A 16,969-nucleotide genomic window follows, 5' to 3' on the forward strand; every position below is an offset into this window, starting at 1 on the left:
TTATGCTCTTCCACACTTTCGCAAAGACAAATAAATCCACTACAGGATCTTTAGCGCCACTTTTTCGGTGCTATAATTTTTCCAGGTAGAAAGCGTTTCAGGACATATTGGGATCCCTAAATCAGAAACCTGATAATGGATATAATAAAGCTTGATATATATTAATAATTTGGGTAATAAAATGAATATTTCATTTTGTCATAGGAACTTGAGAAGTTTTTCTAAAATTTGCGAATACTATAAATATGGCAGGAAATGCCCTCTACATGCAACTACAAGAAAATACACCTTTGAAAAAGCAAAAGAGTGTTACGATATGTCGAAGCATATTGAGGATATAATTGAGTCATTTAATAGTGCACCTACAGAGAGCTTTCTGACCCTAGATATTTTAAATAAGCCTCCTGAAGCATTTATTAAGACATACGCTAGGAAATACTCAGATTCTATTAAAGAAGGTGATTTGAATACTTGGAGTACATTTAAAAAGTCAGAAATTGAAGATATTCTCAAGGACTCATTGCAAGGTTTCGAAGATTATATAAAGGAAAATTCCGTATGCTCTCAATATTTAGTATCTTTTATTTCCAAAGAACGAGATTATCAAAAATCAAAACTACTTGAAATTATGTCATCTTACCTCCCTAATAGCTTGCAAGATGTAATTAATTATATATCCGAAGTCCCTGGAAAATTAACAAGACCAGAACTTTGTTTTTTAATATCTTTGTGCATGAATAACTCAAATAATGAGATTTCAATAGAATCTTTAAAGTCTGAAATGCAATTAAATAGTTCTCAACGTATTCTTATTAAAGCTTTAGAAATGATACATATTGCATCCTTATTACATGATGATATTGTCGATGAAAGCGATATTAGAAGAGGGAAGACATCTACACATTTAAAATTTGGCAACAAAATTGCTATCCTCACAGGAGATTTTTTGTTCTCTAGAGCTTGCCACTCTGTTGCATTTTTAGAAAATATAAATGCAATGAAACATGTTTCACTTATTGTAGAAGGTTTGGTAAGAGGTGAACTACTTCAATATAATGATCTGAGAGAATTCTTAGATGAAATAAAGAAAAATCTTGATGAATTGAAGAATCAAAATTCTACCACAACCCAAATAGATATATTTAACAAATATATGAAGAACTACCTTTCAAAAATTTATTATAAAACAGCTTCTTTAATGTCTCATGGGGTTAGTGCTTGTGTGGAAGTTAATGGAATACAGCAATCATCTAATTTAATTGGGAATGAACTTTTTAATATAAAGAAAAAAACAATTTTCAATATTGGTTTAAACTTTGGAATTGCATTTCAGCTATTAGATGATTTGTTAGATATCATAAATCCAGAGGCTAACAAAGTATTGAATAAACCAATAATGAAGGATATTATACAAGGAGTTTTGACAGTGCCTACTTTATTTGCTATTCAAGAAGCTCCAGATAATATGATCCCCTTATTATATAATATTGTTGAGAATAAAAATTTTACACCACATTCAAAATCCCAATTATTAGATATTTGTACAGATACAATGGCAATCTTAAAAACTAGATTATGTATTGCTTTATATTTAGAATCATATGTCAAATCATTTCAACAAATATGTAATGTTTCATCACCAGTATATCCTGGATTTTTTAGAATAGCCGAAAAGTTGTTAACAAGAACTCCCAAATAAAAGTTTTATTTTATTTAATAAGTTAAAGTAGAAAAGTAAACAAAACATAACTTTTTACAAATTTCAAATATTCATAATTATATCAAATTTAACATGTATGAGAATTTGAAAGATATAATAAAATAAGAGATAAAATGACGGAAATTTACTTATATACAAAATTCTAATTATATAAGCACAAAGATATTGAAATATATATATATATATATATAATTTATCATATAATTAATCTAACATAGTCTCATAAAAGGAAATATCAATACTATCTATTGAATATCCTGAATTTCCCTTGATAGACATAGCAATATACCCTTCCTTTAAAGCAATTCTGCAGTTTCTAACATCATCATCGATAAAAATTATTTGATTAGGTTTAATATTATAAGTCTCACAAACTTTTTTAAGATGAAAAGACTTCCCAGATGGCATTGGATTGATTAGACCAATTTGAAGATAGTCTTGAGGTTTTTGCCATAATTTTGGGTAGTAGCAGAATGTACTATCTATTTTAAAAGAAGCTTTACTTTTCTTCAAAGATAAACTAATCAAATCACTACCAGAAATACATACATCTTTGAATTCTAAAGGTATTAACTTTTTATCTGAAAAAGTAACTACACTAATTGGTATATTCATTTTTTGAGCTACTGATGCTAAAATATTAAAGTCTTGGGATAGACTTAACAAAAACACACTTCCTGAGGCAGACAAAGGATTTATATAACCTCCTGAATGTCTTGTCATCATTGTTAAATCAAAATCTGTAGCTATAACTCGTATACCTATGTTATGATATGCATAATCAAGAAATTCTTGATGTAGCTTAGTACGTTGCAAATAGTTAAGATGTGAAGACAATATAGAGATTTGAAAAGTCGTAAACCAATAGTAAAATCTCTTTTGAGCAATACTGACCATATATACCAAATATAAAGTTATTTATAAATCCTTAGTCTACCAAGTTTGCAATTGTGTTGAGGTATCTAAAATTTTCTCGTAAATTACCGGTATGTTAGATACAGGACGTTAGCGTGGTATTGTGATTTGCTTTTAGAGGGGAAGGAATCTCACTAAATATTTTGCTTTTTGTTTTAGAGGCTATTTATTATATCTAAAACGTATGACTTATGGAATTAGAATATCCAAGAGATGAGGAGTGGATAGATTTGTCACTATCTAAACTAGAGGGGGAGTTACATAGTATCAAGAATGAAATAGCCTCTGATATGAAATTTAAAGTTGTAGATTTATTGAATTTTTGTACCAAGAACCTTTTTAAAATGAAATCTGAAGTTATTGAAAACTTAGAAAAAGGTTTAAGGGGATATTCAACTAAAATTGAAGTACTACCATCTCAGATTAAGACTATTAGATGTTTAAGACATAAATTACAACAATCTATAGAACTAGTTGATCATTTAATTAAACTGAAAAAATGTCATGAAGGTTTTAAAGAGAGTTTAAATGATAAAAATTATGAGTTATGTGCTAAGTTCATAGAAGAATATTTACCTATAAGAAAGTCATGTATTAAATTTGAGGAAACAATTTGTTCTGATTTAGATAAAGGTAGGGATATATTTTACAACATGGTTTGTGACTTATTTGACCAGAGTTTGAATAATGGTAACCAAGAGGGAGTTTGTTATTATGTAAGACTTTTTGTACCATTAGGAAAATCACAAGAGGGATTAAGAAGATATATAAGTTTTATTAGAGGTAATATAAGTGATTTATGTATGAAAAAATATAACAATGCATTGAAAGATTCTCAAATTAAGGGATCTAAATTGGATTATGTAGATATTTTTACATCTCTATTTATTTCAATAGCAAATACTATTCAGGATTATCAAGGCAAGATTCCAGATTTTGCAAAATATGATACTGAATTGGAAGATACATCCCCTCTTAATGATTATAAGAAACGAAGTACTATGTTGATTTTTTACAGAGGTATTGAAGAAGAACTTTATATTCAGGGAAATAAATTGATAGATAGATTTGAAAAAGATCATAAACTATATCTGGATATTGAATGGAATAACCCGGATATAAAATTAGAGGATTTGGGAATATCCCATCGTGAATTAGATGAGTTCTTGGATAAATATACTCTAATTAGTAAACTTCATTACCAATTTCAAGTTTATTTTATAGGTATTGTAAACTCATGTCAAATATCAGAAATGGATGAAACTGAAAATTGCTTATCTAATGTACCTAAGGACTCTTCTGATAATATAGAATCTTCAATAGAAGCAATTTTTTCTAGAATTCAAGATTTGAATACTAAATATGTTTCTTGTGAATATGGATATTTGTTATTTTCAATATATCAAGCTCTTAAAACTACAGATGAAGTATTATGGAATGACAGGGATACCATGGTTTCTACCTTTGTAGAAGATAGTTTTTTTTTATTACATAAATCTATATCAAGATGTATGTCAATTGGGGATGTTAATACTTTAAAAATTATTCTAAATTATATAAATTATTTATTGCAAGATGTAATTAAACCCCAAATTATTGAAAATTTTCAAAATGCTAAACCTTTGTACGAACAAGCTCTAGGGAATAGTAATGATGAAATTATTAACTATAATCTTTCCCATTTAATGATCTTGATACAACAGACGCAGGAACAAAAACAAATATCAAGTAATATCGGTGCTAGATATTCATGGACTCATTCACTTAATAATTTACAAGCCTGTATAGAAAATATAGAAATTTTAAAGGAGACAATATTACGTGATTTTGAGGCTGATTACCAACAATTGCTAAATCTTCAAAGTGGGTTATACCATGAAATTATAGAAATAATGACCAAAATGTTTAAGAATTTAATAACAGAATATAAACAGTTGCATGATTATTATGGTAAGATTACACTTCAAATTCTTAGTAAAATTGCTATCTCACCTATTTTAATGACTTTACATGAGGATATTTCCTATGAAATTACTGAGGAAGAAAGTAGAGATTATACTTTAAATCAATCATTTATACCAGCTATGATTAATTCTTTACAAGTTATTAATGAACATCTTAAGTCCTATTACAATATTAAAAGTACAGAATATATTATGTCATTAATGATTGAACGAGTAGCACTAAAAATTGAACAAATTATTACTAATTACCCTGATACAAAACGATTTACCTTATATGGAGCTTTGGTATTTGAAAGTGATATAAGAAATCTCCAATCATTTACTAATTCACTTTTATCAATTAGTATTCGACATAAATTTTCTAGATTAATGGAAATATGTGATATTCTAAATATTACTAATTTAGAAGAGCTTGAAGAACTTCTTAAAACAGATTTCCCAAACAGAAATTGGCACATTAGTAAAGCTGAACTTTCTAAAATTTTACATCTCAAATCAGATCTAGATCAAACAAAGGTTAATCAATTAATTAAGAAATACAGTCATTTTTTTAGTTAGATACTTAAATAATATTGATCTTATCATAACTTATATTTTTAATATTCAGTCTGATATTTAATAGAATATAATTCAATATTATTTACCAAAATTCTAATATTGAATTTATTAATATTATAAATTATCTTTATTTTTTGTAAACATAATATTTTATAAATCTTATATTCATTATAAATAAGTTCTTAAAATATTAAAGTATTATAAAGTATTATAGACTATATTTTTATTTTTAAGAAATCTAATAAACTTTATTCAATCTCATTTTTCTAAAAAAAAAGAATTGATATTATTCATTTCTAACTTTATTTTCAATATTAAAATTCTAGTTATCTCATTCTATTTTATATTATTAATATAACTTCCTGTATATTTTATTTTAAATCTACTAATTAAATATAATTAAATAAATAATATGAAATATTAGAAAATTATATTATATTATATTAATATTCATGTACTATTTTAATATTATTTAATTATATATAACTAAAATAAATTTTGTTTCTTATTAAATATAAAGAATTTTTCAACATCTATTTAAAATAATTTTAATCTATATTCTAATATAATGAATTTAACATTAATTTTCTTAGTATATACTATTAAATTAATAGGGGTAATGAAATTTTATATTACAAAAAAAATAACACTAGTAAATTTATTAACCTTATATAAACTTTTTTTTTAATTCAAAATAATATCTTTATAATAATAAATATTAATAATCATTTTTCATATTCAAAGTCTTTATTTAAATATTTTATAAATATATTCTTATATATTTTTAGCTACAATCATTATTTTACAAATAGTAAATATAAATTTATTACAACTATATAATTTTCTTTATTGGTTTCTTAAATAAATAATTCTCAAGAATTATCATATCTGAAAATAAAAAAACAAATATATTTAAACTATTTTAATAAAATAAAATATTTATAATTAGTTTAATGTTTTGATCTTTTGTAATAAAATTATTTTCTATAAAACCTATTGAAAAATCTATTAGTAAAATACTTAATATATAGCTTATATACTTTTTTATAATTTATTATTTTTCTTATTAAACAATAGTTAAAACTCAAATATATCAGAATTTAAATTAATATATCAAGTATATTACATAATCTTAAAGCTTCACTTTTATATATTTTATTGAATATAATTCTAATAATTCAAGACAATCTTCCCAAAATATTTAGATATTTATATTCATTTTTCTCATTAAATTAAAAATTTATTATTAATCAAATTTTTAAAAAAATTTGATTTCCTTAAGTTATTTTGAAATTATATATACCTAAATAAATAACAGTTCGGTTTACTATTAGACTTTACCAAATCTCTTTACATATATTTATTTATTGAAAATCTTAAAATATACAAAAAATTTATTTTTATTTATATAAGCAATTTCGTTTGTTATAATCTATTTCATAAAACTATAGGAATTTATATCATTAATTACCCCAATTTTCTTTAAGATATTTTAAGTTAGCTGCAAATTACTACTTATAATAATAGTTTTCGATATTCTAGACATTTATTTAATTAATATAAATATCAAACTATTAAAAGATATTATCATTATAAAAGAAAAAAAAAAATATAATAGCCTAATTAATATGAAAATTTCTTATTGTTTACTAATATACAGTTTTTAACCTAATATTAGTATAATTCTATTTTTTTTTTTCTTTAAATTTTATAATTTAAAATTTTATATATTCTAATAATTAAATTATTTACTTATTTTTCAAAAATATTTCAACTATTTTAATTATTATAAACTAATGAAATTCTTTTAAATATTAGTAATATAAATTTCTTCAAAATTCATAAGTATCCTAAGTTCTTATATTTTTATTCTATTTCAACATATTATTATCAAAATATAATTTGTTATTTTACACCTAAAAATTTAGTAAAATTTTTTTATATTATAATACCCTAATTTTTTTTTTTCTTTCTAATAAATATATTTACTTTCAAATCTTAATAATATATCAATAATACTTGTATAGTATATAAAATAAAATTGTTAATATCTTTAGATTTAAATCTTTGAATATGAATATTTCAATTAATAATATCCTTCATTTATCACAAAACATTTATCTTTTAATTTTATTTTCATAATTTCATTAATATTATTAAATTATTAATGATCTCCTTTTTATTTAATATTTATTATATGAATTATCTTTTTTCTATAACAGTATAATTATTATTTTAACATTCCTAATTTATATTTTAAATATTTGGAAATTTAAAGATAATTAATAATAGTAATTTATATTTAGTATAAAATTATGTAATATTGTATAACTAAATATACTATTACATCAAATATAGTTAAATAGAATAATATGGGAATTTGTTATGGTTAATTATAAGGTTATTTTATACTATGATTATACTTAATTACATTTAAAAATATACTTTATAAGTTTAGAACTCTCTTATAATGCTAAATATTATATAAAGTATAAAGTTTTATATTTGGCAAATTAAAAAGTATAATAAATTTAAGTATATGATCTACCAATTAAATAACTATACAAACATTAAATATAAGTTCTATATGTGGATATATTTTAACTATTATAAAACAGTTTATAATTTTGATTTTTAAATAATAAAATTGGTCTGTCTAGCATGCAATATATGCATGTTTAAGCGCTAAATCATCTGGAATTTTTCCCAATTTACGAGCTTACTTAAATAATTATAGTCAACGAGTGACTTAGCTAAAATCTGAATTTGGTTATAATATTACAGGAAGATTTAATTATGGTAAATATTTCCTAAGTGTATTATACATATGGGTGATTAATGCCAAATAACAGCTATAATACTAATAATAGTAGGGAGATACAAAGTAAGCATGACTCCAAAATTGAGAATTTTAAGGTTAATGAAAAAGTTGGACGTTATATAAAGATCAGAGAGGTTTGTTTATAATAGAATCTTTAGTGGTTATATCTCGAAAAATAAAACTTTTTTTTTTGACTCCTCTCTTTTAGATTGGATCTGGATCATATGGTAAGGCTATCCTTGTTAAGGATATATATAAAGGGAAAGAATATGTAATGAAAGTAATAAATGTTTCTAAACTTTCTCCAAGTGAGCGTAAAGATGCTATAAATGAAGTAAAACTATTAAGTAGTGTGAGACATCCTTGTATTGTTTGTTTCCGTGAATCATTTGTTGAAGCAGGTTTGCTAAATATAGTTATGGAGTATGCAGAAAGAGGAGATTTATTTAGAAGAATAAATGCACAAAAACAATTGAAAAGGGGTTTTCTTGAAAGGCAAATTGTTAGATGGTTGACACAGGCCTTGTTAGGACTAGCTTATTTACATAGTCGGAAAATACTTCACAGAGATATAAAGAGTCAAAATATGTTTATATCATATTATGGATTAAAGATTGGAGATTTTGGAATTGCAAAGGTAGGTTTAATTAATATATTAGAAATGATGATATAATTTTGGATAAAAATTGAGATAAATGAATAATCCATAAATTTATTGGTTTTATAAAGTATTTTTATATATTTATCTTCCTATAAGAAATAGTAAGAATTATTGATTAATTTTAGTATGAAAGATAAATGTATTTGATTGAATAAATAATATTGATATATTTTATATTGGAGTATAACTAATATTTTATTGGATTATTTCAATCATTATATATTAGTCTTCGATTTTTTTTTACTTTTGGGACTTTTTAATAATTTAAAATAATTTTCAATTTTATTATTTTTTCAGACACTTGAGAATACTGGAGCTTTTGCTAAGACTACAATTGGAACTCCCTACTATTTATCTCCAGAAATTTGTTCCTCAAAACCATATTCTTGGTCATCTGATATTTGGGCTCTTGGGTAAGTTTATAATATAAGATTATTATAAAATTAAAATTAATTATTTATTATATTTATAGATGTGTTGCTTATGAGATGTGTTCTTTAAGAGTACCTTTTGATGCACCTAATCTTAAAATGCTAGTTGAGAAGATTACAAATGGTAAGTCGATTTATAGTAATTTCAATCTTAAAGTATGATAAATTTGATAATAATATATTTGTAAATATTAGGAATTATTGCACCTATATCAAATATATATTCTTCGGGATTACAAAATGTAATAATGGATATGCTAATTACAGATAGTAAGCTTAGACCAACAGCAAGTGAACTTCTACAATATTCAAGAATTGAGGTAAGTTTATATTATAAATGGGGGCTTAGAGTAAGATAGAAACTGTTGTAATATGAATATTTTTAAATGATATGACTGGAGGAGAGATATATAGTAGTAATTATTTGGAATATTAATAATATTGGTCAAAGTTAAAAGATTAAATCCAGTGAATTTTTTATTTATTTTAAGCCTCTAGATATAAATTTAAATTAAAATAAGATCATTGTGTTTATTATTATAATCTCTATATAATCAGGCTGAACTTAAGCTAATGAAAAGGGAGGCTATCTCAATATGTAGAAACAAGTCTAGTAATTCTGCTGCTGTTAGTTTTGCAACTTCTATTATTGAAGCAATAAGGTAAGATATTAGTTGGAATAATATTAAAAATATTTTGTAGTTATCTTGAATTTTTTATTATTATTGATTGTATTTAATTGAGATTATTCATTATATATTTTAATAACAAAAATCCCAACAATTATTTTAGTGCTGTTCAGGTATGCTATTATGGTACTAGCCCAACTTTATCGATTTGTTCTACAGTATGTAGTCCGATATTTGAGGATAATTCGGTAAATAATCAATTGGTATTTAATATTGGGGGCAGAACTGCAAGTAGAATGGAAGAGGTGGAAGATGGAGTTAATCTAATAAAATCAGAAAGATACTATACTCAATATAGTGAAGAGGCCGAATCCGAAATAAATCATAGTGAATATAATGAACAGGAAACTATCTTGAATAGGGAAAAAACATCAAATATAGAATCTGTAGGATCTGAGCAATCTACAGATGTACAAATTTATGTATCATCAATTACAAACAATGCCAAAGATCAAAAATCTGTTTACTTGAAACCAACAAGTATCTTACTTGATAAGAGTGGTTCTAAAAACAAGTCAATACAAGCATTCTCATTTCGTGTTAATATGCCATGGAACTAGAGCAAGGTTACAAAGATAAATCGCAAAAATTGTAATATACATTCTTCATATATAAAATAAAAAACTGGCAAAGGATAATTCTACCATCTATTATAAGTTGTTAGTAACTTCTGTAATTCTGATAAATATTAGTAACTACTATTTATAAAGCCTTATTTGTTGATGATGTTAATATGGCGGGTAGGACAGAAACACTTTGGGTATAAAGAGATACTATACAATAAAAGAAGTTGAATACTTGAGTTTAATCATGAAGAGTGAGTCAAATATCAGTAAGAGGGACACTAAAGAGATAGATGATATAAATATAAGTTCCTTTTCACATATTTCGGATGATGATATACCACAATCACTACAAAGTACTATAGAAGATATTCAGAGTCACTTCAAAAGCATGTCACAAGCAATATTAAGTAGAATTGATGATATGGGTGCAAAGATTGATCAATTAGAATACATGTTAAATGATATAGTATCTGAACTAGATACTATTGAAGATAATAATAATAATAATAATAATATCATAGAGACAACTATTCAGAATGATTCTAAATGTATGGATAAAGATCAAACAACTTAAATTATCTATAAACTCCGAAGGTGATACTATAGGAGTGATCCGCTGCGGTTCAATATATATAACATTAATGTGTATTATATAACTCTTTTATCTGCAATTTTAGATAAACCTTTGGAACTGGGTTCTATTTGACTTCCCAAATTCCCAAGATGCTATATACCAAGATATTAATTTACAATATGTAATAATAAGTTTAAGAAGTCATGACTATCATTCACAATTACAGGGTTATGTTCTAGCCTGAATATTTGAATATCACGTGCTAATTACCATTAAGTTTTCTGTCGCTAGGGATATCCCGCCTTGTTATTAATTTTATTACATAAGTCTTTTATAACTAGATTTGAAGATATATACCTAGTGATTTATAGTCTACAATGTAGACGTGGAAAATACGTCTAAGCCTATCGTTCGAAATAAGTAGAAAACTATCATTGGTTACCTACATCTAGCCTTGACTTGTCAAGGTGATGGACTTAGTGTACTTTTTGAGCCAATATTGTAGAGATGAAAGGATGCGGCTAAAAAAAACTGTCAGACATTTATGGAGAGATGAGTGAAGGTTTAGTGGAAGTTTATAAATAATTAGTTGTAGAGGTGAATATTGGGACTCAATTGCAGTGATACTTTGAGTAAGAGCTGTTAAATTCTATAAGTATTACATTTTTCTTGTGGTTCTCTCTCCAAAGGGTTGTAATGTTTAGTACTTCAAATAAACAACAATAGGCATTATTCTTGACTATTTGAAGATACTGGTTTCTATCTATAAACTTTGTTTATTTTGAATATATATTACTATGGATAAATCTGCATATGGTTTCTTATTCTCATCAAAGTTATGTATGGCGAATAGTTCAGCTTTTGGAGGATTTAGTAAATTTACATCAAATGGAAATAAGGGGTTTTATGAAGTAGAGTCAGTTAATAGAGATTCTTTTGGAAAGCAACCAGTAGTAAGTGAAGTTACTATGAAGTCAAAGTCAATTGTAGGTAAAACAGATATATGTTTGGGAACATCTTTAGACAATATAAATGACAATAATTATAGATCTAGACCATATGAAGCCACACCTACAGATAGTACCTTTGTTCAATCTTTATCCTTCTTTCTTACTCAAATAGCAACAGCTAATTCATCTAACTCTAGTTATGATATTGGAATGTTAACTCCATTTCATGCTGTATGTGTTCCATCCATTCCTATAAGAGCCTACTTAATGCGGATAGCTCATCACTTTGGTTGTAGCAATGAATGCTTTGTTTTAGCTTTAATTTATATTGGAAGAATTATAAAAGTAAATAGAAATTTTACACTATCTTTATTGAATGTTCATCGTGTAATTGTAACTGCATTGATGCTTGCAACGAAGTTTTTTGATGATGTCTACTATTCCAATGCTTTCTATGCTCGCGTTTCTGGTGTTGGGACAAAAGAACTTAATTCATTAGAGATCCATTTCTTACGTCTTGTGAGGTTTCAGCTATTTGTTACTATACAAGAATACGAAGCTTGTAGGTGTTGTGTAATGAGAGCAGCTGAAGCTGTAGCTACTGCTTCCATTTTACCCTCAATGATTATGCAACCTTGTGATATGAACAATCTCAACTCTACTTTTGGAATAAGTTCCAACATTACTAACAATACACTATTTAATGAGTATACCTGTTCTTGCTCCTCAAACTCATGTTATTGTGGTTTTGGAACAAATAGAATTGGTTTTAATACAAACATAAATGGTCATGTAACAAACCCTGCTGCATCTTTATCAAATTCCCAAGTAATTACCCCAGAGTCTACAGCTCCTAGCAGCAACAATAGTTTTATAGCACCTGATCCTTACTTTCCCTGTTGTACTAAGTTTAATTCAGTACATGATAAAAATCAACATGGTTATACTGAGCCTGTACAATTAAGTTCTATATGTCATTCTGTGTCTAATGGGTGTTATGGAGGCTCTGATCAAACTCGGGTCAATTATGGTAATACATATCAAATAAATCAAGTACATATTCAGAGGAATTTTTCTAACTTTAATACCTCACTGAATTTTGCAGGAGGAAGTGTCCATATATCTTCAAATAATAATAAGTCACTAGTTAATCAGCATTCTCAGCATTCTTGGCAGAATGCAAGCCAACCTTATTCTGCTCCTCAAAGTACAATAAATATCAATACTAATAGTAATAACAACTTCAACATAAATGGCTGTAAACAGATATCCAATAGTGTAAATTTAGCAAACTTTAAGGAAACTCATCATTCAATATGTGGAGTTAATAATCAAAGTCGTCCTAATATCTCATCACAGATAACTTGTCAGGATACAGTAGCTATGAATGATAGCTCGATTCACCCCAATAGAAATCGTATATATAATATTTCAGATGGTCAAATTTCCTCTGCAATATCTAGTATTGTAAATACAGGTGCACCTATACCACCAGAAGATTTGACAAGTTCTCTAACACAAGATATGACCATTAAGACGTACAATCTATACTATTCTACACTCCTTGATAACAGGCTAATTGCTTGAATGAAAGATAGTACCTAGTTCATTTTTAAATGTATCTACCACTCATTTGCGAGTCACTAGTATGTAATTATGAAAGTTACTTTTAAAAGTATTTGTAGACACACTAGCCAAAGCTTATGTAAATCTTTATATACTTTCTTTTTTTTGATGATGAATTCCTTAATATCCCTATGAAAGTAAAACAGTAGTAAATTAGTTGGATACTAAGAGGGTTAGGTGAGACTGAAGTTCCCATTAAATAGTTTTATTTAAGATGTTTCAGAGTTATTTCACTATTTTTGGATCTAGTTAAGTAATGACTTCTATTTTGACTAGTTCAATATTCAAAGTTTCTAAGAACTTGTAATTTAACTAATTAATTGCTAAATTGTAAATAATCCGAATAAATTACTTATAAATCTTCTAGTTTACTGCAATCTCGATATCTAGAACTCTTCTAAGTTGAGCTTGAATCCTAGTTAGTGGTTTTAATTGATATTTAATAAACTTCTTGCGGAGTTTATATCTTAAGTAAACAGCTTCAAGTAGTTGAACTAAAGGTTCGAATGCTGCAAGCCTTTCTCTCTGTTTATGAGCCATAGTTTTAGTAGCATTCTTTGTTAAGAAAACCATAGTTTTACCTACTGCCCATTCTTTTTTGGGAATGTCACAGATTTCAAGCATCCTCTGAGCTAAGAGACCAGGATCTGTTTCTTTATCATTTGCAATACTTAAGTCGCAGTATTTGAATTGGTAGATAAACTCACTGAAAAGACGACGGTATGAATAACCAAGGTTCCTCAACTGTAATGCCTCTAAAATAGATAATGAATGGAGTTGTATAAGAACCTTAGATGCAACCCAATCCAGTGGCTTCTTAGATTCGTTAGGCTTGACACAACGTATAAAATGAGGCTCTGTCTGGTCTACAATTTCCATAAGGGAATTCAAAGAATTCATAAATTGATTACCTATTAGCTGACCTTTAGCAATTTTACCTCTTTCAACAACTATACCCTTGAATAAATCAGCCACAAGTTGGTTCGAAGATTTCTGGACAACTTCTACCAGTTCAGCTCTTAAAACATCCTTATTTTTAAATAAGAAACCTTCTGCACAATATTGGATATCTCCAATAGTATGAGATACTATGAAATTCTTTTCTCCACTAATCTTTGCTGGCTTTAGAGTGTCATTATTTTTCAAATTTGAATAGGCAGCTGACAAAAACTTCTCATCATTCCCATTTGGAACTAAACATTGATCCTCAAGAGCTGATAGAATTGAGTTTTTCTTATCACACAAAACTTCTAATACTTGTTTGTTTGATTTGAACTCAATATTTGCACTTGATATACCTTCATCGTTGTATAACTTCTGTTCCTTCTCAAACACTACATCTGTAAAGTTCTTTTGAAGATATTCATTAGTAACATTAATAAAGAACTGTTCTAAAGAGTTATTTTTAAATACTTCAAAACCAAAAATATCGAGCATTCCACAGAAAGTACTGAAACCTTGTGGTGGCATAATAGTCTTATTTAAGTTTAATATAATATAGTCAAATAACTTATCATATAAACCTTTTGCTAAAGAATCCTTAAGCATACGAGATTCATCAGCCCTAAATCGACCTTCAATTATATTTTTACCAGCAGTAGTAATCTTGACGATGAGTTCTTTCTCAATACTTGTAGGATCTAATTTACAAAGTTCCATGGCATCATTAAATACTTCTCGACTAGATTCACTGATTTTGGCTCCTTCAACTCCACCTCCTACATCTTCTGATTCTATCTCGACATTACCAAGGAGCATGATACCAGAAACTATAGATAGTATATCTTCAATCTGGGACTCCAATAATCCCATTGTTTTAAAACTCGTAATAACATCTTTGAAATCACTAACATCATCTATATTATCTACATCTGGGCATTTGGGATTGATAAACTTGTATTCTGTCAAACCTTTTAATTTAAGCTTCTCTTTCAAACCTGGAATTGTATCAGCTCCTTTCAAGATCTGGTAAAATATGTGATAACTTCTTTCAGACTCCTCCTGGGTAACTACACGAGACTTTTCAAGCAAAAAGTTCAGAACAGTACCATATTCAATACCTCCCATCCTTCCTAGTTGTAATTGCATAAAACGTCCAAAACGAGAAGAGTTATTATTACGAATTGTCTTTGCATTGCCAAATGCCTCAAGTACTGGATTTGCAGCCATAATGGCATTCTGTATCTTCAAATCCAAGTTTCCACTCTTTGAGGACGCAAAAAATTTCATAATGTGTTTTGTAGCTTCTGTTTTACCTGCACCTGATTCACCACAAACTAAAATTGATTGACATCTTGCTACAGTGACAAGATTGTCAAATGCTCTCTTCGCAATGGCAAAAACATGAGGTGGTAACTTTGCAACATCATCTACATCACGATATTGTAGGACCTTCTCATTAGTAACTAGTCCTACATCCTTAAAAGGATTAATAGCAACTAATAATGGATCCGCAGTAGTATATATCTGATTTACCATATATCGCTGCTTCAAGAAATCTAATACACATGGAATAGAAGTATACGGTACCAGCCCAATATCTGAATAAGAATTTGGATCGAAGGGTTCATTTGCTAAATAGCATGTATCTGGTTTTGCTTCAAATATTACACTACTATCAGATTCTTTCAACTTCAGAAGTGAGGCTGTTGAATCAGCTAGGACAACACATTTAGCAAACAATGAATCGGGGTTATCTTTAACTGATGGTGCAGAATCACACCATACCTCTGTTCCCTTTGCAGTCTTAGCATCGAATACAAACTTTCCTGACACCTTACGCGTTAGGCCCTTTACATCACGTGCACTCATAATTCTAAGTTTCTTTCACCAACTTAATCTAAACAGAATCTTTCCATAGAGTTCAATTTATGTACTACTTTGTACACTCATGCGATTTGTTGCACTCGGCTATACGATTATGTCTATTCATGATTTAACGCGCATTTATTTATTTTTTGCGTTTGTCTATACCGCGTCATTTAGCTTTCCTTTTTTGAATTTAACTTTAAATAGAGCGAGTAAAGTATTAAAGTATTACAAAGTTAAACTGAGATGAACATAAATTACCAACTTCAACTTAACTAAAGCTCAGGATATTAAAAAATTGAGATACAATTTTGCTGTATATTATACCGCCTTATAGCGGTATCGAATATTAATAGACTTCAGATTGTCAAATTGTCCTAGTATGCTGTATTAGATGAGTTGTAGGACGTGGAAATACTAAGATACACAAAATTAGGTAAATATATAGTACTGTTTGAAAGTATAAAGGTCTGAGTTCTGTACTTATTTTTTGGCCACTCTTATAGATCCAGTGCACTAAATAAGCGAAACCTGTTAATAAAGATGATTAAAGAAAGAAAACTCTCTATTTTCTGGATATTCTCATATATAATAAAGAATTTAGCTTTTTTTTGTTAGCGGTTTATTTTATACACACTATGTGTTATCTGAGATAGATATATGAAGGACCGACAAAAAACCAAGAG

General features: G+C 27.1%; 7 protein-coding genes across 7 annotated transcripts; 5 read left to right on the forward strand and 2 right to left on the reverse strand.

Moving 5' to 3' along the window:
* Positions 1 to 181: 181 nt before the first annotated feature.
* cand_011690 (hexaprenyl pyrophosphate synthetase) lies at positions 182 to 1,699 on the forward strand (the record flags this gene model as incomplete). The annotated part of the gene is made up of 1 exon (XM_067211408.1): positions 182 to 1,699. The coding sequence occupies one exon, from the start codon at positions 182 to 184 to the stop codon at positions 1,697 to 1,699; it is 1,518 nt and encodes a 505-aa protein (XP_067067028.1).
* A 225-nt stretch (positions 1,700 to 1,924) lies between these two features.
* On the reverse strand, positions 1,925 to 2,617 carry cand_011700 (uncharacterized protein; the record flags this gene model as incomplete). Its single annotated transcript, XM_067211409.1, has 1 exon — positions 1,925 to 2,617. The coding sequence occupies one exon, from the start codon at positions 2,615 to 2,617 to the stop codon at positions 1,925 to 1,927; it is 693 nt and encodes a 230-aa protein (XP_067067029.1).
* A 209-nt stretch (positions 2,618 to 2,826) lies between these two features.
* Positions 2,827 to 5,157, forward strand: cand_011710 (uncharacterized protein; the record flags this gene model as incomplete). Its single annotated transcript, XM_067211410.1, has 1 exon — positions 2,827 to 5,157. One exon carries the CDS (start codon positions 2,827 to 2,829, stop codon positions 5,155 to 5,157), a length of 2,331 nt encoding a protein of 776 aa, XP_067067030.1.
* Positions 5,158 to 7,995: 2,838 nt separating this feature from the next.
* Positions 7,996 to 10,319, forward strand: cand_011720 (protein kinase domain-containing protein; the record flags this gene model as incomplete). Its single annotated transcript, XM_067211411.1, has 7 exons — positions 7,996 to 8,112; positions 8,187 to 8,615; positions 8,937 to 9,052; positions 9,112 to 9,194; positions 9,266 to 9,390; positions 9,629 to 9,732; positions 9,863 to 10,319. The coding sequence occupies 7 exons, from the start codon at positions 7,996 to 7,998 to the stop codon at positions 10,317 to 10,319; spliced, it is 1,431 nt and encodes a 476-aa protein (XP_067067031.1).
* A 250-nt stretch (positions 10,320 to 10,569) lies between these two features.
* cand_011730 (heat shock factor binding protein 1) lies at positions 10,570 to 10,899 on the forward strand (the record flags this gene model as incomplete). The annotated part of the gene is made up of 1 exon (XM_067211412.1): positions 10,570 to 10,899. The coding sequence occupies one exon, from the start codon at positions 10,570 to 10,572 to the stop codon at positions 10,897 to 10,899; it is 330 nt and encodes a 109-aa protein (XP_067067032.1).
* Positions 10,900 to 11,696: 797 nt separating this feature from the next.
* On the forward strand, positions 11,697 to 13,436 carry cand_011740 (N-terminal domain-containing protein; the record flags this gene model as incomplete). Its single annotated transcript, XM_067211413.1, has 1 exon — positions 11,697 to 13,436. The coding sequence occupies one exon, from the start codon at positions 11,697 to 11,699 to the stop codon at positions 13,434 to 13,436; it is 1,740 nt and encodes a 579-aa protein (XP_067067033.1).
* Positions 13,437 to 13,838: 402 nt separating this feature from the next.
* cand_011750 (myosin A) lies at positions 13,839 to 16,286 on the reverse strand (the record flags this gene model as incomplete). The annotated part of the gene is made up of 1 exon (XM_067211414.1): positions 13,839 to 16,286. One exon carries the CDS (start codon positions 16,284 to 16,286, stop codon positions 13,839 to 13,841), a length of 2,448 nt encoding a protein of 815 aa, XP_067067034.1.
* Positions 16,287 to 16,969: the final 683 nt, after the last annotated feature.

The sequence above is a fragment of the Cryptosporidium andersoni genome, assembly GCF_001865355.1.
Source record: "Cryptosporidium andersoni isolate 30847 chromosome Unknown contig_44, whole genome shotgun sequence".
Classification (NCBI taxonomy): Eukaryota; Apicomplexa; class Conoidasida; order Eucoccidiorida; family Cryptosporidiidae; genus Cryptosporidium; species Cryptosporidium andersoni.